General features: G+C 50.4%; 1 protein-coding gene across 2 annotated transcripts in view; it reads left to right on the top strand.

Moving 5' to 3' along the window:
* The first annotated feature begins 9,764 nt into the window (after positions 1-9,764).
* Positions 9,765-23,367, top strand: part of DNAAF11 (dynein axonemal assembly factor 11) — a 33,157-nt gene continuing 19,554 nt past the window's right edge. For both annotated transcript variants that reach the window (XM_081111279.1, XM_081111280.1), the window contains exons 1-6: positions 9,765-9,888; positions 12,210-12,377; positions 15,883-15,960; positions 19,398-19,570; positions 20,845-21,068; positions 21,761-21,952. In XM_081111279.1, the coding sequence (XP_080967405.1) occupies positions 9,879-9,888; positions 12,210-12,377; positions 15,883-15,960; positions 19,398-19,570; positions 20,845-21,068; positions 21,761-21,952 (845 nt within the window). In that variant the 5' untranslated portion in view covers positions 9,765-9,878. The remainder of the gene's footprint in view (positions 9,889-12,209; positions 12,378-15,882; positions 15,961-19,397; positions 19,571-20,844; positions 21,069-21,760; positions 21,953-23,367) is intronic.

Below are 23,367 nucleotides of genomic sequence, written 5' to 3' on the forward strand. Positions count from 1 at the left end.
AATCTTCGGATCCTTCTGTATCCATAACAGAAATAAAAACAAAGGAGAGGGAACGCAGGGAGGGGTGGGTGGGAACAAAGACTCATTTTCAATGAAAAAAAGTCACTTTGTAGTTCTGGCAGTGAGTGATCCGCTGGGGGCAGAGCCGAAACTCCGCGCCGGCGGCTCCATCTTTTTCTCCTTTTTTTTTTTTGTAAAAGGAAAAATTTAGGATCACATTCCAGAGCCTTCTACCTTCCTCATCTTCCTTGATTTTTTCCCAGGTGGTCACATCCTTTGAATGCTAGCACCACAGTGGCCTGGGGCTGTGTCTCTCAGCCTCAACTTCCTCATCCATAAAATGGGATGAAAGTGCCCCCTGAGTCACGCATCCTTATGAGTATTAAATGGGTCCGCGCAGCAAAGACTGCGAGCTCAGCACAGTGCTAGCCTCGGGTAGGCTCTTGTGGAGGGAGGGGGAAGCTGCCGCTGTTGGCAGCAGCAGTGGTGGTGGTGGTGGTGGAGCGGGGGAAGCTGCCATGTTACCGCTGTTGGCAGCAGCAGTGGGGGGGGGGGGGCTGCCATGTTACCGCTGTTGGCAGCAGCAGCAGTGGTGGTGGTGACGTTGGCGGTAGTGGAAGGCGTTTTTCTGGTTTCGGGGACCATGTGGATTTTTCGGCTTCCAGGTGAGACGGCAGAAGGAAGAGACCAGCCGGGGCGGAGGTTGGCCAAGGCCGGTCCATCCAGCGGAACAGATTCTTCCTCCGCTGCCGCACACGAGGCAGAGCAGACATAGGCCACGTGGCTTTTGAAGTTAGACAGACAGAGGTCTGACTCGGCTGCCCCGCCACGTGGAGCTCTGTGATGCTGGGCCCATCACTCAGCTCCTTTGAACCTCAAAAGTCCATGTCTTGCGATCCTCTGCGGAGTGGAGCATCGCCTTGTTGTCATGGAGAAGGTCAAAGAGGAGAGAGTGAGCAGACACAGTGGCATGAGAAAGGATTCACTTTAAAAGTGACCCGCCTGCCCGGCCGGCGTGGCTCAGGGGTTGAGCATCGACCTATGAACCTGGAGGTCACGGTTGGATTCCCGGTCAGGGCACATGCCAGGGTTGCAGGCTCGATCCCCAGTAGGGTGCAAGCAGGAGGCAGCCGATCGATGATTCTCATCATTGATGTTTCTCTCTCTTTCTCTCCCTTCCTCTCTGAAATCCATAAAAATAATAATAATAAAGAAAATAAAATAAAAATGGCCAGCTTGACTTTCTGGATTTTGAAAGTGATTCACCATTATTTCACTTAAATAAAAATAAGAAAATTCAAATAAGCAAAAGAGAAAAAAATGACCCAGGATCCCTCAATCCATGCCAACATCTTGATGTTTATCCAAGAAAACTGTCTCCATGGTTGCAAGGTTGAGGAGATGTGAAAGCAGGCCACCCAGGGAGAAGGCCTTTGCACATGGATGCAGCCACCATCTGGGGTCAGTCGTGTGGCCACTGCCCTGCTGGAGGCAGAGGGCTCCGCAGGCCACAGGCCCAGTCCCCTGCTGTGACCTATTATAAGGGCAGCGCCATCAGCTGTCACCCTGGAGGAAAGTCCGCTCACTCCCCACCGCCGACGTGGAGGTCAACATGAGCACACGAGTGAGTTTTAAAGAAGACCCTTTATCAAAAGGGAGGTGTGTCCAGTCTCTCGGGGTGTCCCTGCCTTTCTCCCCTCCGACTTGTGTTCGGCTCCTGCCCCCCGTTAGTTCCGAGCTCCTTGTAGCTCGGGGCTCACAGTCTAATGAACGAAGGAGACAAAGAGGCAGTGACGTCAGTGTGATGAGCAATCAGACAGAGGGGAACTCCGGGTATGAGTCTCATTTCATAGTTGAGGGTCCCAGAGGGCCATGCGGTTGCCTGAGGTCAATTGTTAGCCCCTGGAGGAGCCCAAACTAGGGATCCGTGTCTGGCTCCAAGTCCAGAGCATTTTTCCACTGGTACCCCCTGCCCACCTCACACCAGGCTGTTGCCATGATTAATTAGAAACCAGAAGCACATGCATTCAGGGCTCTGTATCCCAGGAAGTAGGGCAGGTGTCCTCCTAGCTTCCCACAGCACAGCTACTTCTGGATCATTGTCCCTCCTTCTCCCCAGAAAACCTCTAGTTTTTGAGCTCATGCCATAGATGGCGCCATCTGCAGCCATTTCTTGGCGCAGTCACCTACTGACCCCTCATTCCTTGAAGACTTAGCAGCTCCCTCATGTCTCTCTTGCCCAGCACAACTTCTGTCAATCTTGGCGATTTCAATACACACACGATATCCCCTCGAACACCTCTGACCTCTCGGTGTCTGGCCTTCTGTGCCTGATTCTATCACTTACCAGAAAGTTTTCAAGGTTCATCTATGTTGTAGGATGAATCGCTACTCAGTTCTTTTCATGGAAGAATAATATTCCACTCTATGGACACAGTACATTTTGTTTATCCATTTGCCCATCGGTGGACATTCGGGCTGCTTCCACTCTTGGGCTGTGGTGAATAATGCTGCTATGAAATCCACTTACAAGTCTGTGTTTGAATTTCTCCTGGGCAGAAAACTAGAAATGGAATTGCTAGGTCGTATGGTAAATGTATAGCTAACATTTTAAGAAATTACTTTTCTTTTCTAAAGTAGCTTCACCATTTTCTATTCCCGCCAGCAGTAAGCGAGGGTTCCAGTTTATCCACATCCTCACCATCACTTGGTCATGTCTGTCCCTTTTATGATAGCCACGCAGGCAGGGGAGTGAAGTGGTGCCTACTGTTGTCTGGATTTGCAGTTCCCTGGTGGCTAATGGTGTTGAGCGTCTTTAATGTGCCTCTTGCCCGACTGTCACTTTCTTTAGGGCCTCTGTGCTTCTAACCTTGTCTTCCCCCTAAAATCGCTCACACACACACACACACACACACACACACACACACACACCTTCACAGTCAAACCCTGGCCCTTGTCATTCCCTCCGTCATCATCTCCATGTTGCACATTCCGCTCTTAACCATCACCCTCTTTCCAGCTTACTCCCTCTCCACCTCCAACAACTTCTCAAAGTGATTGGGGTCAAATTCTATTGATCGAGACACCTTCTCACTGTCTCTCGGGCCCTGAACATGCCTTCATTTTTGTTCTCCACCTTGGATTCCGTGAGCTCTCATTGAAGTCATTTCCCTGCACCTCCCTCTGGTCGCCGTGCTTCCCTGGCAAAACCACAACTCCGGTTGCAGCCAACGCTACATCTGTGCTCCCGCGTTGCCCACGCCGTGAACATGGCTTGAGAGAAAACACACACCGTCAGGCCTTTCTTTAAACTCATGACCACAAACCTCACGGTGTGTTGGGTGGTGCCTGCAACCCTCTTACCCCGTCCTGTGTGCTCACCCTCCCATCACCCCGGGGACTATTTCATACCTTGTCCTTTCTCCTCAAACCTTCAGGAGATCCTTCCTGAGTCTCGTGCTTAGCCGGTGTCCTTGCTTCCCATTCCGCTGAGGAAATAGAAACAATTTTTATGAAGGCACAGCTAGCCATGGGCACCCTATCTGTACACCCACAAGCATCTGTTCCTACTCTCATGCCTTCCAGTTCCATAGATAGAAAGTCCTTGCTGCTATCTAAGGCCAAGTCACTACCCATGGCGGCCACCCACCCCCTCTTATCTGTCCATGGAAGTCACTGCAGGAATTGTCCTCTCCCACAGGGCGCCTGCCAACACCTGTAAATAGCACTTTTCCTAATTAAGGCCTCTTTTCACTCCATATCCCTTACAATTTTCCCCTTGTCCATTGCCCTGCTCCCAGGGGCAGCAAATTTCCTTGATAGATTTGCCTTCTATAGTTTGGTTGTCCTCAAGTCTTCTCCAAGTCCTTCTTGAACCTACTCCAGTCAGGATTTCGCCCCAACCATTCACCGCCACAGCCCCTGTCCAAGCTGCAGCACCCTTCAATGTTGCTAAATCCGATACTTAATTCTTTGGCCATCATTTGACTTGACCTAGTTAGTCCCTCCCTCCTCCTTAAGGCACTTTTCTTACTTGGCTTCTCCTATGACGTCACTGATTTTGTCTCCGTTGCTAATTCTCCCACATCTTGCCAACTTTTAAATTGTGGAGTGTCCTCAGGCTCGGTCCCTGGCCCTCTTATTGGTGGAAACTCAGTGGTCCCTCCCAGGCGCATGAGCGTCAACGCCTCTGTAAACCGTGACCGCTCCTGCTGTTATTCCAGCTGCAACGACGGCTCCACTTTCACATACGCAGTCGCTCTCTCAGAGTGTCCAGGTGTCTAGAGCATATCTCGGATTTAACAAGTCCATGTCGGAGCTCCTAATTCCTGCCTCCTCCAAACCTGCCCCTCCGCTGACCTTGCCGTCTTAATCAATGGAAATGACATTTCTTTCCCCCAGTTTTTCCATTAAGAATTGGGGCCTGACGGTTTGGCTCGGTGGTTGAGCGTGGACCTATGAGCCAGAAGGTCACAGTTTGATTCCCAGTCAAGGGCACAGGCCCGGGTTGCGGGCTCTATCCCCAGTGTGGGGCGTGCAGGAGGCAGCCAATCAATGATTCTCTCTCATCATTGATGTTTCTCTTTCTCTCTCCCTCTCCCTTCCTCTCTGACATAAATAAATAAATGTTTATTTATTTATTATATAAAATAATCTGAGAGTCATCCTTAACTCCTATATTAGTTTGCTAGAGCTGCTATCACAGAGAGCCACAAACCGGGCGGCTTAAATGACAGAAACTTATTTTCTTGGAGTTCGGGGTGAGAAGTCTAAGCTCAAGGTGTCGGTAGACTTGGTTCCTTCTGAGGGCTGTCAGGGCAGGGGCTGGGCGGGCTAGTGGATGGCCACCTTCTGTACCTGCCCGTGGCTATCACTTGGACTCACCCCCTATCTCCTTACCAGCTCCTCCAGGAGTGCTTGCCTCCCAGCTCTCCCTCAACATTTCCTCTTTGCTGGTCTGCCCCATCACCCTAAGCCTTTTTCTATTCCTTTCACAGGCCTAGGTGCTCCCCAGTCTCAGAGCTTTTGCACCTTTTCTCCCCGGGGGTTGGGGGGGAATCTTCCTTTAGCTCTCACATAACTGCCTCCTTCTCGTGCTCAGGTCACACCTTAAACGCGACCTACTCTGACTGCCCCGAGTCGCCCTCCTCCGAACTTCACCTATCAGCCCCATGTCCCTTTCACAGCACATTTCATCTGCAACCACCTTATGTAGCATTCACGTGCTGACTTGTTTACCATCTGTCTCCTCCTATGAGTATATAAGTTCTGGGGTGGTCAAAACCTCATCAGTCTTGGTCACTCGTCTATCCCCAACACTAGGGGCTCAATCTCATGTTTGGGGGGAGGGGAGGAGATAATGAATAAATGGATTAATGGGCCTCTCTAATGCCCACCCAGGTTAGGGATCTTTGTCACATACTTGAAACAATTGTTTGGACACATACACACACACACATATGTTCAGGTAGGTAAGAGGAGACAGAACAGGCAGGAGAAGATTACATTAAAAACAGAGTTTGGGCCCTAGCCGGTTTGGCTCAGTGGATAGAGCGTCGGCCTGCGGACTGAAGGGTCCCAGGTTCAATTCCGGTTAAGGGCATGTACCTTGGTTGCAGGCACGTCCCCAGTAGGGAGTGTGCAGGAGGCAGCTGATTGATATTTCTAACTCTCTGTCCCTCTCCCTTCCTCTCTGTAAAAAATTAATAAAATATATTTTAAGAAAAAAGGATATGGCAAAGTTTTTAATAAATAAATAAATAAATAAATAAAAGCAGAGTTTGGAACAGCCAATGTCAGTCTCCTTTGCCCATGTAACCAAAGCCCTTAAAATAGGACTTTCCTCTAAGCTGCAGTGGGAAGCCGTGGATTCTAGAAGAACTGGTGGGGACGGCCCCTCTCTGCCCTTGGACAAATGGTCCCCTGCCAAGCCGTGTGACAAGGAAGGTGAAATCACTTTCAGCAGCTGCCACCAAACTTGATTGATGTGACAAAGTCTTTCCACAAAGCACATAAATCAAAGCAGATGACTGACAGCGAAGTAAACATTTTAGAACTAGAGTAATTAGGAATATATTAGCAATTAAAATAAACTTATTATCATTAGCAAAATTGGCAGCTACTTGCAATTTCCCCATGGGCCTTCTTTCAAGTATACCCTGGTAGATTATATTAAGGCAAGATTAATGTTTTTGTGGATACAGTTTTCATTTGTCTCAATTATTCCTCACAGTGCCTGGTGTATGGGAAGACATTTGATAAGTATTTGCTGATAGAAGGAAGGGTGGAAGGAAGGAAGGAAGGAAGGAAGGAAGGAAGGAAGAAAGGAAGGAAGGAAAGAGGGAAGGAAGAAAAGAGGGAAAGAAGGAGGAAAGTAGAAAGGAAGGTGGAAGGAAGGAAGGAAGGAAGGAAGGAAGGAAGGAAGGAAGGAAAAAAGAAGGAAGGAAGGAAGGAAGGGAGGGAGGGAGGGAGGAAAGGAGGAAACAAGGAATGAACTGAAAGTCTAGAGGTGCCAGTAAACACGGGAGCTGTTGACCTGCCATAAAGTTGCAATGAGGAAACTGCTGAAGGAAAATTAATGGGATACAATGGAATTGTAACCACCGTGCTAATTACTCCTCATAAAAATATTAAAGTATATATAGTAATGAAGATAAAAAGAACCGAATAGCTTTCCAGGTCAATGTCCCTGGAGTTTATCCAGTGCAGAAGAAGTAGGAAGGCTACTTTGCTCCTGGAATTGCCAAGCACCTTCTTCCAGATTTCCTTCTCCCGCGTATATGCACAAACTCGGGGTTGCAGTTCCCTCAGGAAGCACCACGCATCTTGTCATATTTCCAGGAGCCCAAGAAATGAGTCTCTTTTGAATAATGATTTGCATAAACAGACACACACCGGGACTCCTCCAACTGTCTCGGCCAGTTTGAGTGAAATGAGCTCGACTTGACTCAGAGCTGTCACGTTGTGTGATTGATTGCCCAATTTCCCTTCCTGTCCCTGGACTGTAGCCATGACAGCTCATCGGTGCGCCTGTCCTTCATGCCCCGTGGGCGCTCTGCTTCTGAGAAACACTGTGATGTTGGTGGGAGGAGGGCACGGCATAACCAGCCCAGCCTGGCCCCTGACACATTCTTAAGTAGGGCTCCTGCTTTCCCTGATTCGTCCATCACCCAAGGCTCCGCTCTGTCCCACCAGAGCACTGGAACCACCTGTCAAGACCCTGTTCCTGGAAGGAGTTCTTAGCCTAGATTTGGGTGAAAAGGTCCCAAAGACACAGAAGTGTCTGATGACCAGAGGATGGGGCACCCTTCCAGGGCAGCCTGCTACATCTCCTCAAACAATGGGCGCCTTCGTGATGATCCTACTGAAGTCATGAGACGTGGTCCTCTCCCAGGACAGCCACTATCCAAGAGAGGCTGGCTCACCAACCCGTTCATTCAGTCATTCAACTAACAGGTACTGGGCACCTAGTGAGTGTCGGGAATTGTGCTGAGAGCTCGGATTCAGAGATGAGAAATGGACTCCCTTCCTGCCCTTACATAGCTTTCAGCCTCAAAAATGATGCCGTATGGGATGCAGGTTAGGCCACAAAAGCCTGGATCCACTATCCTCCTGGTTGTATAATCTCACTGGGCCTCCGTTTCCCTATCTGTAACATGCAGAGGATAACATTGCCTTAGCCAAGGGTTGCTGTGAGAATTAATTAGCACCTCAAAGCACTTGGGCAGCCTTGAGCACAAATGCAGAATGATAGTTCCCTTGCTTCACTTGTGGAGGGACCAATAGAAGACCCCAGTTTCAAAGGCGTTAAGTTTTGCAGGAAGAATGCAAGGCCCCGAGGACCACTACAGAGTTTAAGAGTGAGGTTGAGAGTTCAAGAGTGAGTTTGTCTGAAGGCAAGGATAGAAGCTCAGAGTCAATATACCAGTCACCTGGGCTGCAATTGCTCTTGAGAACTTTCTGGAGTCCTAGACTGTCTCCCTCTTTGGACCCCAGACCCTGAGATCCTTTATACTGGACCTCACTTCATGCCTCTGTCAGCTTAGAAACTATCTTCTTATCTGGATACCCCCTAGCACCAGCTTCCTGCCAGCAGCCAGATTGTTTTAGCCTTGATGAACCCCTCACTGTCAAAATGCTCAAATTCATGCACAGGCATATTTGCTGCTCATGGCAGGCCATCTCCTCCAGGAGGAATCAGACACCAGCACACACAGCTGCCAGTGGCTCGGCCATACATGATCGTCTGTGTGGTTATCTTCACTTGGAAATGGGTAAGCTTTAGCTCTGAAGGTGGAGTCACCTGTCTGGTGCCACGCAAATGCCACACAATAATAAATCTGTGGGTTGGAACTGGTTCTCCGAAGCCAGAGGTCAGACTCTTCACCCCACACCGCCCTCCTTCCAAAACATGGCGAAATGATGGTGGATATCACCTCAATTTATAGTTTGAGTGGCTTTTGGGTACCTTCTTAGAACTCCATTGAAACCCCACTATTCCAGTTCCACTCCTTTGGCCTGGCATCTAACACCTCCACTACCCTGATTAATTTCTCAGATTTACTGTCCCAGAACCCCCTCTATGCAGTCACCTCCACTGCCAAGCGGATTAGTCCCTACACACCACTCCCCCTGCTTTGGCTTTCCTGCCGCTCTGACTCGATCCATGCGCTTGCCTCCATCCTGCAAACCCTCATGACTGCCCACGACGAACCATGAACACTCAACAGTGCTCTATGAATCTTCTCTGCAAATGCAAACATCATACACATATCAAGGCAAGACTATGACTGGGATGGGAGGGGGCTTCTGTTTTAATCTTTTACATGTTGCCTTTTGTTGTTGCTGCAAATGGGGTAGATAGAGGGTAATAATTTTCTAATAATAACACATTAAAAATAAAACAACTTTTGGGAGGCGTAAGACATCCAAACATCTGAGGGCGAATGAGCGTCCCTGGTCCAGTGTATGGGGCACTTTAGAAGAGAGGCTTGGGTTACTGGGAGGTGAGTGCGAGTACCCTTTACCATTAAGACAGTGGTGTGTAGGGAGAGTTGACGGAGGGGTAGTGGGTGGTGTTTTATTTTTTTTTAATTTATTTTTTAAAAATCTTGATTGTTGAAAGTACTACTTATGTCCCCTCCCCCCTCCCATTGACCTCTTCTGGCCCCTCCCTGCTCCCCTGCCCCCAGGCCTTCCTAGTGGGTGGCGTTTTTTAGAAAACTTTAGTAGGAAACTGGTGTTGGGCTGTGACTTTCAAGAGACGACAACGAACCTTTATATTGAGCCGCTGTTTTTACCAAGTGTCTCTCATTCACTCACATTATCTCATTCAAGCTTCCCAGGGACCCTTGCGGTCATTGTCGTTACTCATCGCACAGAGGGAGAAACTGAGGCTCGGGAAGCTTAAGGTCACACGCTAGTACGTGGAGTGGAGGCCAAATCCAGATCGCCTGGCTCCGGAAGGTGTGAGAGAAAATACAAAAAGATAAAAGGGTAGAGGGCAGGCCAGGAGGCAGGCCCAGCAGGCGGGTCCCACCAGGAACTGAGGGCCCCTGTGGTTCTGGGGTGATCTGGCCAGAGCTTTGTGGGAGGGGATCAGGCTGTGGCAGGTCGAGGGTGGGGCGGGGAAGAGGCGAGGTTTGGGGTGGGGACAGCCCCGTCTCCTCCCGGGAGCCCCTCCACCGCGGGTCTCACCTCTCGCCTCCTCCCGCGCTCAGGAAACGCGGCGCCGCCTGGCCCCGCGCGGCCGCCGTAGAGTCCCCGTTGCCATGGTTCCCAGGGCAGGTGTGGGCGCGCAGAGCCGCTACAGGGACGCGTGAGCGGAGTTCGCGGGACTCTGGGTCCGGCTTCGGGGCCCACGAACCCGCAGAGGCACCATGGGCCGGAGTAAGCGCCCCTTCTTCTCCCACCTTCGCTCTCGATGGTCCCCTTTCCTGGCATCGGCCCGGGTCCACTAGGACCCTCGGCGCCAGCTCGGACCAGCGCTGCCCCTTCCGCCCGCGGGCCCGAGCCCAGCTCGGCAAATCCCGCCCCTTGGCCCTGGGCAGACCCACTGTGCCAGGCCCTCCTCCGACCCGCGGGGCAGCCTGGCCCTTGAGGGGCTCAGGGCCCTCCTCTATGAAATGGGGTGCGCGAGGGGGTGGCTGAAAGGCGCAGTGAGTGCTGGGGTCAGACACCCCAGGTCGGGCCTGCGCCGGCCTTGCTTGCTGTGTGGTCCCGGGCTCCTCACTGTCCCAGAGCCTCAGCCTTCAGACCCTTGGCAAGGCAGTGTGCCTAGTGGCCCAGGAGCCGAGCCTGGCTGCCCTCCTCCAGCTGCTGGCTAGGAGCCAGGGGCTTCAGCCCTTTGGGCCTAAGCCTCCCCATCTCCAAAACAATAGGCAATAATAATATCGTTTTACAGACTTAGTGGTGTAAAGGTGCTCCTTTAAAATACCAAGAGCACCATGCCCTGTCTGCAAGCTGGCCTGCCTCCTAGCAGGGGCCTCCGGGGACAGAGGAGCGCCCCAGGCCATGGGCGCCCAGCAAGCCCTGGTGGCCAGCTGCCAGTTAGCCTCTTCCTCCACAGCCACGTGTGCAGTCATCTCTGCCTGTTTGTGGAGCCAAAGCTTAGGGCCGCAGGCACGTTCCCCTGCGTGGTATTTCTCTCCCCACCTCTCCCTTTCCCTTGTCTTTCTTCCAAAGAACGGACGTGGCAAGCCACCCCTGTCACCACAAGTAGCAGAGGGCTCAGCTAACTGCACACGAATGATCGGGTTCATACATGTTTCATATTTTTTAATAAAGGCCAACTCTGCTTCAAGGATGTGGCATGGCCGGGGGGCAGCCGAAGGTGCTGTGCAGGGCTTTGCCTCAACACATTTAGGACCTTGGGCGAGTTTGCAAACTGCACCTTCCTCCTCTCCTGACAGATGTAAATAGATACTGTATCTACGCATATATTATTACATGCAAAGCATTTAGGGAAGTGCCTGGTACCTTGTAAATGAGCAATAAATGATTTTTTATTATATCTCTTGGGGTGAACATGGAATATTTTCACATTCCTAAAATGTAAGGATCAAATGGATTAATAATTTGATTGATTGATTGAATGATTTGAGAGAGGGAGGGGGGAGGGAGAGAAAGAGAGGAACATCAATTTGTTGTTCCACTTATTCATGCATTCATTAGTTGATTCTTGTATGTGCCCCGATGGGTGATCAAACCTGCTACCTTGGCTTATCAGGACGATGCTCTGACCAACTGAGGTACCCAACCAGGGCTTGGATTAGTAATTTTTAACAGCCCTGGAAATGCAGGGTTTCTCCATTGTCAACGTTCCCTCGACTTTAGTGTATCTTCTGAAGATGACTTACGTGTTGTCCTTGGTTCGAACTGTGGGCCCCAGGGTACCATCTCCAGTCCCTTGGTGCCCGTCAGGCCAGCCCAGTGCTACCCATCCCCGGGCAGGAGACTCTTATTGCCCCTCCTCCTCTGAGCGCTCCTGTCGTTCCTCCTGGGAACAGACCGTGTGGCGGTTGCTCTATAAGATCGCGATGCAAACTCCGGGTGTCCCTCCCTCCTCTGCAGCTTTCGTGACACTAATGCTGACCAGGTGAGTGAATGAATGGCTGCACCTTTCCTCGCTGCTGCCCTCGGCCAGCCCCACTGTGCCTCTCAGTGGCCAGTGGCTCTGTTTTGGTTTACCTCCACGGTCTCACCCAGTTTGACCACGAGATGCCATGGCCACAAGCCCATAGTCCTCACCCATCAACTCTGTCTGCATCCACACTGCACAATGTGTGTAGCCCAGCTGGCGTGGCTCAGTGGTTGAGCATCAACCTATGAACCAGGAGGTCACGGTTGGATTCCCGGTCAGGGCACATGCCGGGTTGCGGGCTCCATCCCCAGTGTGGGGTGTAGGAGGCAGCCGATCAATGATTCTCTCTCATCACTGATGTTTCTCTCTCTTTCTCTCTCCCTCTCCCTTCCTCTGAAGTCAATAATATATATATTTAAAAATGTGTGTAAACCCTGTGCAAAAGAGGCAAAACTATGGGGTCCTGTCCCTTCCCTCTGCCCCACGGTGGGTCAGAACCACCAGCAGGGGGCAGCACTGCTCCGAGCTCTTTGATCTATCTGCAAGGAAAGACCCATGGGGCAGTCATGTCATCGCCTGATGATGAACATGAGGGCGGATGTGTGACCTGTGACAAATGTCCTTGCAGTCACGGAAGACCTGATTCGACGGAATGCCGAGCACAACGAGTGTGTGATATTTTCCCTGGAGGAGCTCTCCTTGCACCAGCAAGAAATAGAGAGGCTGGAGCACATTGACAAATGGTGCCGCGATTTAAAGATCCTCTATCTTCAAAACAATCTCATCGGGAAGATCGGTAAGTTCCCAGGACTTTATGCTCATGGTTTCTGGAGCCCCCGGAATGGGAGAACTGTGGACAAGACAGTGTTCCCCATAGAGCAGCGGTTCTCAACCTGTGGGTCGCGACCCTTTGGGGGTCGAACCACCCTTTCACAGGGGTCGCCTAAGACCATCGGAAAACACATATATAACTACATATTGTTTTTGTGATTAATCACTATGCTTTAATTATGTTCAATTTGTAACAATGAAATTGGGGGTCACCACCACATGAGGAACTGTATTAAAGGGTCGCGGCATTAGGAAGGTTGAGAACCACTGCCATAGAGGAAGACAGCAGCTAAGAAAGAATTTCTTGGGGGAGTGGACACAGCCATAGCAGCCAGCGATTACAAGGGGTGTAAGGATGACGTGAAAGGATGCGCGGAGCCTGTGCTCACTGGGTGGGTGACACCTGCTGCCACGATTCGTGCTGTCAGGTACCCAGGGCGCCCGGGCCAGCGCATGAAGGTCGGAGCAGAAGGGAGGACCAGCCAGAGCTGGAGGGCAAGGGGTGGGTCAGGGTTGATGAGGCAGAGTGAGCCCCACCCCCTGTGGGGCTGGCCTGGAACCAGAGGTCAGCCCTTGAGGTTAGGTTTTAACTCCTTGTGGCGATGTGCGAGTGCCCTCAACAAAGGCATTTGGCCAAGTCTGCAGGCATTTCTGGTTGTCACCAGTGTGCGTGTGTGTTGGGTGGTGTGCAGGGGCCAGGGATGCTACTCACCACCCCAGGGTGGCAGCCTCACACGAGAAGTTCCCAGGCCTGGGTGTGCGGGCGCACTGAGGGCCAGAAACCTGGGGTGCGCTTGCCTCTCGTTGGCTGGGTAACTCCCAGTTGGCTCTAAATTTGCAAAAACCTAGAATTTGCATCATCTTTTTGAAGATGTATTTGGATTCTTCCTATTTCTTCAGAATGTGATTTCCAGCATCTTGGACTTTTCCAGAAACAGGAACCTTGGCACACTGTTCAATTAAGAGGTCGATCTGACCACCTGCAGCTTTCACGCATGCGGCATTAAAGGGCCATTCTGACCCGGCCGCTCTGACAGTCCCTGCATTTTTCAATCTGCACAGCTGGTCCCTCACAATGACGACCGAGAGCGTAGATTTCAGTCCTTTTCAGAGCTGTGAGAAGGCTTACATTTTGGCTTCCACTGTATTCCGAAATTACACAGCCATTTACACGTTAACAATGGGAGTTTTCAGAGGCGCTCAGGCACTCCTGTAGCTGGGAAAAGGATCTCTCTTGGATTCCACTTGCTCTTGTGCCCTGGGGGTGGAGGTTTGCCTTCCTGAGCTCCGCCCCTCACTGGAGATGCAGATGAGCTTGGGGGGAAGGCTCTGCTAGTTGTTGGTCCAGCTGTGAGCTGAGGACCCTCTGGGGCCCTGTTAAAGTGGGGCTTAGAACCTGGGCGGTGGGCTCCCAGAATCTGCATTTGTAATGACTTTCCGATGAGCCTCAGGCGAGCCCAGAGCTGCTTGAATTGGGGCAGGATGGGGCTGGTCATGGCAGCTGGTGGCAGCTTGCTCCAGGATGGCTTGGGCTAGGATGCTCAGACCCCTCCCTGCCCCGCTGGAGGCTCTAGGCATTTGTACTTATGAGTCTCTCTTTCCCTGACCCCTTCGGCCCATTGGTCCTGAGTTCATTCAGCACATCCTTCCCCAACACACCTGACCTATATTTTCTCTGCCCGATGACTCTTTTAGTATTGAAGAGGTAATGGATATAACACGTGTGGGAGGAGGAGGTGTTTGATTGCCGGCTGGCGATGCTGTGTGTTAACTTCAGGTGTTTCTGTTTGGGATGCAGGGTAGACACTCTTATCTGTCAAAACCCTTGTCACGTGGCGCCCTGCATGTCCTTTGAGTCTCAAATGCTCAGGTGTCGCCTGGAGTGCCTTCGCCAAGCCTCGGTGCAGCTTAGGGTACCAGCACTGCTGAGAGCACTTGAGTAATTTTTTCTGAAGTTCTCATTTTGAAAAATGAGCCAACTGAGGCTTAGAGATGGAAACTGCTATCCTTGGGTCTGTGATAACATATATGATATTTTGTAAATGTCAAATGAAACGGGACGACGAGGGTGATGGTTGTAAGTCATCACATTTGATCTCTTACTGCCCCTGAAACCCGGGCGGGGGAAGCAGTCCCTCAGCGGGGCTGCCCAGCCATACCCTTCTCTGGGGGGTGGGGGTGGGTTTCACATCCGTGGGGTCTGAGGAAGGACTGTTCTTTCAAGGCGCAGTGACTCGCCGCCACGCTCTGGAGTCAGATTTCCTGGCTCTGCCGCTTGACCCTGGACCCGTGGATTGAGGCTTCACGCCTGGGGATTCTCCTGGAGAAAGGGGGAGGATGCCAGGGTTTTCACCGCGCAGGGTCATGTTGAGGATCAGCGGCATGTATGCAGCACGCTGAGAAAATCCGTGGCGTGTAGGAGCACCCAGCAGTGTTAGCCCTGGTGGCATTAGCTGCTTGCAAAGGCCACCGACTTCTTGACTTACTCATGGTGGTTGCTTTGCCCACATAGACTTTCTTTCTTTCCTTTTCTTTAAAATATATTTTTATTTATTTCAGAGAGGAGAGGAAAGGGAGAGAGAGAGAGAGAGAAACATCAGTGATGAGAGAGAATCATGGATCAGCCACCTCCTGCACGCCCCCTCCTGGGGAGCAACCCTGCAACCCAGGCACACGCCCTGACCAGGAATTGAACTGTGACCTCCTGGTTCATAGGTTGACTCTCAGTCACTGAGTCCACACAGGCCGGGCTACATAGGCTTTCGTGTTCATTAAAAGCGATGGTCCTGTGTCAGGGTGACTTGGGCTCCAAGTAAAGGAAGATCCAACTCGGTCTGGCTTTCCAGTAAGGAGACCTAGTGTTGGACCCAGCGATGCGTCTAGAGGTAGGCAGGCTCCACCTCGTGGTTGGCTGACTCCTCTCTGCTGCAGCAGCCACAGTGGGCTTCATCCTGGACCTGGGACCCTCCTGGTTGCAAGCTGACTTGAGTATCAATAGGGGATCACGCTTCCTCCTTTGTAAACATCCAGCAGAAAAAGAGAAAGGAACTCCCCAAGCATGGATTACAGAGCTTCCCCTTCCATCTGGCCGGGAGCGCTTGGCCTGCGTGCCCTTCCCTGCATCACACTGTTGCCAGGAGGCTGCCATGGGCTGGTTGACTTACACCTGGGAGCCTGAGCCGTCACTAGCATGGGATGTGGGGTTGCCATGCACCAGCCCAGTTAGGCTAAGCCTAACCCCTGGAGTTGGGTAGAGACGTGAGCAGAGCTGGCTTCCATGAGAAAGGATGGAGGGTGAAACCGATGTTGCGTTGCCAACCCACAGTGTGTGGGGTACAGGTATGGATCTGAAAGACCAACATGGTTTTGATAGCTATAATAATTCTTCGATTCTCTTTACCATCTTCACAATAGATTATACAAATATGTCTTTGATACTGAAGGTTAATTACATTCTTTGTGTATTTCAGAAAATGTCAGCAAACTCAAGAAACTCGAATATTTGAATTTAGCTTTAAACAACATTGAAAAAATTGAAAATCTGGAAGGTGAGACTTTTCTTCTTATTTTTGCGAATTAAAATGGAGACTCAAGATTTGATTTAAACAGTATTGCTTAAACACTATATCCTCCCATTTTGTGGGGTTTCTTGTCAACTTTCTTGATGGCATCCTTTAGAGCACAATTACTCTTTTTAACCAATAGCTTTATTGAGGAATAATTGACCTGCAAAAACTTGCACATGTTTAAGGCATGCAATTTGATGGCTTTGGACATATGCACACACGTGTGAGACCATCCCCACAATCAAAGGTAATAGACATACCCATCACCTCTGTATTATCTGATCTCCCCTCAAACTTCTTTTAAATATGTTTTGGTTGCACTAGATCGATCCCCCATGCCTTTTAACCTGCAGTCCTTATTTAACCCGCCTCGTCTTGTTCTGCAAGGGAAGGTTTCCTGTTTTACTCTGCAGGCTGCTGTTTTGCACTGTTTTTTGTGGGGTTTTTTCCTACGTGTCTGTTAATCATCTGAAAGGATTTGGTTGACTCGGTGGCTGGCGTGGGCTCCTCTGCCCTTGTGAGGTTGGGACCCCAGGTCCAGCCTCTGGTCTGGCTGGCAGGGCTGCTGCGGGCTGTGGGAGTGGGCAGGGGCGGGCGCAGCGGCAGGCACGCCCACTCCCATCTGCCAGGAGCTAACATTAGGAGGATATTACTTAAGTGATGGTCATGTTTAGCCTCTTCACCTCCTGGTGCGGAAATTGACATACATATTCATCATGCATTTAAGATTTCATCCTCAAAGCCTAGAATGGCATCACTACCGAAGACCCAAGGCCAGATCAGTGCTGTCCTTGAGATGGTCCTTCCCGTGTCTGGCGTTTTTCTGGGGTAGAAACGGAGTCATTGCTCTCCCAGCTACCACTCTGCAGCCCTGTGACCGTGTCCCCTGTGAGCCAAAGGCATGACACATCAATCAGGGTCCATGTTTTGTAAAAATCCATCTAAGCTTTCAGAGGACTCATTAAAACGCTCACTCTCAGTGGGCGTGGCCACGGCTCCTCATTTTTAGGAAAGGATCTGAAAGGACAGGGACAATACTATTTTTGCTGCATGGCTGGTCATCCACCACTGGAGGGCAGCATCGTCACTGTTGTCTTTTGGGGCTTTGGGAACCAGGGTCCACCTGGGGCCTGTTACCTGGATGCCTCTTCCTGTGGGGCCCCCCTCCCCGCTCTGATATGGATGCACTGGGCCAGGGTGGTTTGAGGATATGTGTGGAGGGACGGGCGGCTTGTCTGCTGGCAAGTATGCACTTTTTATTTCATTTTAAAGGTGAGAAAGGAGGAAGATGCATATACACACTCAGCCCACCGACTTGAGTAAATCTAAATATAATATTAAACACAAGTTGCATTTCTATTTGTTTTGCTGGACTGGAAAAAAATAGCTAGCATCCTTTTTTTCCTTTTTCCCTGTTGTGGAATCCCTGGGATAGAATAAAGTACCTTCTTTTTCCATCTCTCCTCCTCACCCATCCTGACCTGGAGGTGGGGTTCCTAACAGTCCGAGCTTTTGCCCTTGGGCAGTCAGCGTGGTTGATTTCAGTGACCTTCAGACCGCCGTGGGTCATTGCAGAGCCGGAGAGCAGGGTGGGATTCGGTGAAGGAAAGGAGCGCTAACTCCAACGAGGAGGCATTCTCAAGCCTGGCTCGTTCAGCAGGAATCGTTCTGTAAGATGGCAAATGTGGCTGGATTTCCAATGTGTGGGCTGAGCAGAAGGAAAATGAAGAATCCACCACTCTGAACAATATGATGGCCATGTGGAGGGTCCTTCATCTGCAACTCTACAGCGAAACCCAACAACATGCAAATTCTTAAACCCGTTGGAGTCCTTCAAATGTCAGGCTGCTCTTACATGAAAGAGAAACAGCATGGAAATGGCTCCCAGAATCTGTCAGAGTAACTGGGAAATACTGGGAACCTGGGCCTGAAGTTAGATTGCCCCAATGTGTCTCCCACGTCTCATAAACGCCATCTGACATTTCTTCCCAACGCAGAACAAACATGCAGGCGAGGAGACGCAGCCTTAATTGTATGTATAGACACGTGCAGTTTCGTGTTCACTCTTCATCTAAGTGGCCGAGCCCACAGTTTTATAATTTAATGACTGAATTACCAAGCATATTGACATGTTTCAAATACTCCTTACTGTGTGGTGCCTGAGGTGTTTTTAATTACGTTTGCCATTGTGAACAGGGCTGTTCTGATCAGCTTTGTACAATCACCTGTTCTCAGTTGATGTATCCAAGTGAAATTCTGGACCCACGGGAAGACATTTAAAAGCCTGTATTACGTATTGTCAGATTGAGAGCTGGAAAGTATCATTATAGTCTTATAAGCTTCACAATCGTATTTAAAATTTTGTCTCTATTGTTGCTAGTTTAATAGAAATGACGGCTTTGTTGTCCTTTTTCATATATATGATTGCTTTTGAAGATGTGACATCATGAATTGCCATCACCTGTGTAGCAGAATCTAGACTATATAACAGTGTTTATTTGTTCTTGTACATTTTTTTTGTTTGTTTTTAATCCTCACCAAGGATATATTCTAGAGAGTGGAAGAGAGAGGGAAAGACAGAGAAACAGCGATGTGAGAGAAACACATCGATTGGTTGCCTCCTGCACATGCCCCGCCCGACCAGGGCCCAGGTACGTGCCCGACCAGAATCGAACCCGGGACCTTTTGGTCCGCAGACCGACACTCTATCCACTGAGCCAAACCGGCTAGGGCTGTTTTTGTTCATTTTGGATAGTCATCTTTTTACTGATTAATGTGTCTACTGTAGTAATAAATTCACAGTTTAAAAAGCCAAAGCGAAGTGCGCTCTATATTTTTGTTGGAAAAGGTGGGTCTTTATTTTGCCCTCAGACCCCTGGGCCCTGCTCCTGGGGGTGACTAGCCTCAGCTCCCCCCTGCTCTGGCACGGTTCCAGACAGAGTGCTCGGACTGTGCGGTATCTGCGGCCCTCGCTGTTCTCATTGGGGGCCTCGTCCTTTGACGTCCTGATGAGCAAGATGCAGGCTTCGCTCTCACCCCACCCCCAGGGTTCTCCGTCCCTTCTCCCCACCCTGCTTCTATTTTCTCTCACATGTGGGATATCGTAATGAGACCTGGGCTATGGTGCCTGGGGTTTTGAATACACACGAATCATTTCATACTGTCTTCCCAACAACCTCTGCCCTGGGTACCAACGCCATTCTGATTCTACACACGAGAAAGCCGAGGCTGGTAACTTCCCAAGGTCTCAGTGCGAGGCTGTGACGGGGTGGGATCTGGGCAGCAGTGCGATTCGCCAGCAGACCTCCTCCCCTGTGGCTGCTGCTGCTTGTGTGGACTGTCACCGGCAGTTCACGGTGATGGCCCTCACATTTTATGACCGATGCGATGTCCCTCTTTGCTTTCATTTCTCTCACCAGGATGTGAGGGGCTGATGAAACTTGACCTGACAGTAAATTTCATCGGGGAGCTGAGCAGCGTGGAGACCCTCCGGGGCAACATCCACCTGCAGGAGCTCTTTCTCGTGGGGAACCCGTGCGCCGACTTCGACGGCTACCGGCCGTTCGTGGTGGCCACGCTCCGGCAGCTAAAGGTACGCTGGCTCCAGGGACGCAGAAATCGCTGGCTCCGGGGACGCAGAAATCGCTGGCTCCGGGGACGCAGAAATCGCGGAGAACATGCACACGAGCCGCTACAGTTCTCCCGCCTCAGAGAACGACACAGCCCAGAAAACCAAAACCAGTTCCTGACCTACTGAGCCGGTAAAGGCGTTGGGCTGAGGTTTCTGGGTCAACAGGACACATGTGTCACGGAGAATTTCCTTGAGGACGAGAGTGAGCGACTCGGGTCATTGAATCTGGAATGTTTAGAATAAGGAGACATTGGCTGATGGTCATTGCCCAGAGACTCCGAGCGAACACACCGGTGGGGGCAGCGTGTCCGAGGGATGGGTCCCGTGGCATCACCTGGGAGCCGCGTCCGCGGGAAGGTGCGGGCGTCCCAGCTGAGCCTGCTCCGTGCGGCCGGGGACCCGCTGGAAGGGTGAGCGCCGTCAGGTGGGTGCCCGAGACCTAGGCCCCGGCTGCTCCAGGTGCTTTAGGCTCCGCTTCTCAGATCCCCCTGGACCTCAGCAGGGAGATAGATGGTGAGTGCACGCGGGGTAGGAAGTCGGGCCTCGGACGGGTGGTGCTCCTGTGGAAGCCACACACGGGGCACGGGGCTCGGGCGTGATTTGAACCCGGCGGCCCACCATTCACACTGCAGCCACTCTCGCTGCCTCCCTCGGCTGATGTGCGGGCTTCGGAGCAAGTCCTTCCTCCCGGAAAGGCTGCTGTGAGCGGCGGTTACACCAGGCAACAGCCTCTCTCTGAAAACAGCATTCATAACAGTTTACTAGGACTTAAAAATAGGCTGATTAACTTGATCTTTTTTTTTAAAAAAATGCATTTTTACTAATTTGAGAGAGAGAGGAAGGGAGATGGAGAGAGAGATAGAAACATCGATCAGTTGCCTCCTGCACGCCCCCTACTGGGGATGGAGCCCGCAACCCGGGCATGTGCCCTGACCGGGAATCGAACCATGACCTCCTGGTTCCTGGGTTGATGCTTAACCACTGAGCCACACCGGCCGGCCACTTGAGGATCTTAACCACCATTTATTTCGCTGAAAGCTGCGATCTACTTGAAAGGAATAGTGTTGATCGTATGAAACCAACATGGACGGAGATCAGAGTTTCTGATGTTTCCCCCATCACCCGGGTGCAGTTCATTGTCTCTAAGTTTAAAATCTCCCCATCAGAGTCAGCTGGGGCTGATTCAGATGGCGGCTCTGGGATAATCGCTCCGTGTTGGCTGTTTTTTATTCCAGTGGCTGGACGGGAAAGAAATAGAACGTTCCGAAAGGATCCAGGCATTGCAGGACTTCCCTGAAGTTGAGCGACAAGTCAGAGAGCAGGAGAAAGCCTACTGCCTCAGACGAGCCCGAGACAAGAGCGAGGCCCAGAGGAAACTTCGAGAAGAGCAGGAGCGCGGAGAGAAGGAAGGCCACCCAGGCTCGGACGGATGCTGGGACGCAGAAGTCGCTGCGGATCCGTATGTAAATCACGAGAATTCATCTTCCCCTTGACTCTTATTAAAAGCCGCCAACCGCGTTCTCTTCCCAAGGGGTCCGGGCGTGTCACCTGCATCCCAAATGATTCATCTGAAGAGTTTGTTGTTACACTGATGGCTCTGGCAGCCACCGTGGTACGTGGAGGCTCTGGTACTGTCTCCGAGAGCCAACCAGTGGGCTCGCAAATAGAAAGCCCGTGACTGTGAGTAACAGCATCGTTTTCACAGGAAGCGTCTGCCCTCTTCTCCCTGTCCCTCCTCCAGGGCTAAGGCTCAGTAGGCCCTGAGTTCGCCCGATGATCAGAACCTCCTGCCAAATATTATAAAAGATTCCTGAGCCTCAACCCAAAGCTGCTGAGTTAGACTCTCTTGCGAGAGCCCAGGAATAGGTACTGTTTATAAGGCTCCCAGGTCACTTCCATCGCCGGGTGTGTGATCCCTCCAATCTGATTCTTGCCGTATTCCTCCTGGTGGCAGCCGCCAGCCTAGAGGGCCCGCCCGCGCTGGGCCGGTGATTCCTCCAATGTGGCTCGGATAAGCTCTCCTTCAGACACGTTCTGTCGAGAAGGTAACACGAGAAAAGTGAATAAGATACGTAAGGAGCAGCATTAAGGATGAAGCCCACTTGTCCATCTTTGCTCTCACGTGCTCTGTGTCTGTCTGTTCTCTCCTAGCCCACCTTCTATGGGGAGCAGAGACCACCCCCAGGCGCCAGAAGTACAGGAAGGGGAACCCAGCAAGAAGAAAGTAGACGACGTGGAAGATGACCTGGAGTTCTGGAATAAGCCCTGTTCGTTTACTCCTGAGTCTAGATTGGAAACTCTTAGACATATGGAAAAGCAACGAAAAGACAAAGAAAAATTAAGGTATTTCGTTTCTCTCATCATTGAGAGGAAGGTTACACTCTCACACGGACTCTATTTTCATGGTTGCTCTTTCTTTCACTCATTATCTGTGGTCCACCTTCCTTAGCCATCACACATAAACTGTGCTTTTTTAAGTTCAGTGTTTTGTTGAATTGTATTCTCTAATATTTATTAATATCAAATGACCTTTAAAAGGTCATGAGTTACGGCATTTTCGGTAGAGTTTCGTTTGGATGTCCTTAGTTCTTTAAACATGTCGAGTATTAGTAGGGCCTGGGTTAGTAGTAATAGTCATCATGACACCGAGAGAAAGACCACTCTGTCGGATGAATGAGTTCCTTTGTGTATTTGCATTTGCAAAATCAATAATTAGAAATTAATTTCATTAGGTGCTGTATTTTCCTACTGCAGCTCTCTTGGACATTTAACGGCATGCTTTCACTTTCACGTTATTTATGTGTAATTGTCAAAAGCTGGAACGCACAAGCCATTATTTCCAGAGTAGGATTTTTTGAAAGACAGGCTCCGTGCCTTTCCAGTTCATGCCCTTGCTTAAGTCCAGTGTGCAAACTGGGTCACCCGTGGGAACGCTTCTGATTCGGGAGCTGGGGCTGCAGTCAGCCAGCTCTGAAATGCAATAAGAATCCAAAAGAGGAGCAAAGCCAGTGCTGCTTTCATCACATTTTCCTCATGAATTAGGTAGATAGCCGGGTACAAACATGAGAACCAAATTTCGTTAAAATACTTGTCTGTACAACTTGGTGATTTGGGAAGAACATTGGATGACTTCAGAAAGTGTGGATTCCTGTTGCAGCTCTGCCACTCACCTGGGTAACTTCTCCTCCTCAGTTAAACGGACCACACACCCGCCTTCCCTGCCCCACTGTATTGTTAAGAGAATCAAATGGGCCAATAAATGTAAAAGTGCTTTGCAGGCTCAAGAACTCTTCGAAATGGAAATTCTATGTTTACTTAACAAGTACAGCATTTCTGATGTATATGCACCCAACTATATGTGTGTGTGTGTGTGTGTATATATATATATATATATATATATATATATACACACACAATATACTTGTATATGTTTATATATATGTATATAAATGTATACATATTCAGGGTGTCCCCCCAAAAATGTGTCCACTTTGAATAATTATAAAGGTAGAATACATTTCATTTTCCAAATGTCATAGAATCTACAGCTATCAGCTATTAAAGTGTGTATATATTTTGGGGGAACAGCCTGTATATAGACATTCCATTTCATTGGGCCTGAAAGCAGGATACATTTTTCCTTCCCTGACAGCCTCAGAGAGCACGGCTGACTCGGGTGAAGGCGCGGCCGCTGCTCAGCGCTCTGCATTCTGCCTGAACAGATGTTCCGGATGCCCCTTCATCGTCCCGCTCATGAA

The sequence above is a fragment of the Myotis nattereri genome (genome assembly GCF_964212035.1).
Source record: "Myotis nattereri genome assembly, chromosome: 17".
NCBI lineage: Eukaryota > Metazoa > Chordata > Mammalia > Chiroptera > Vespertilionidae > Myotis > Myotis nattereri.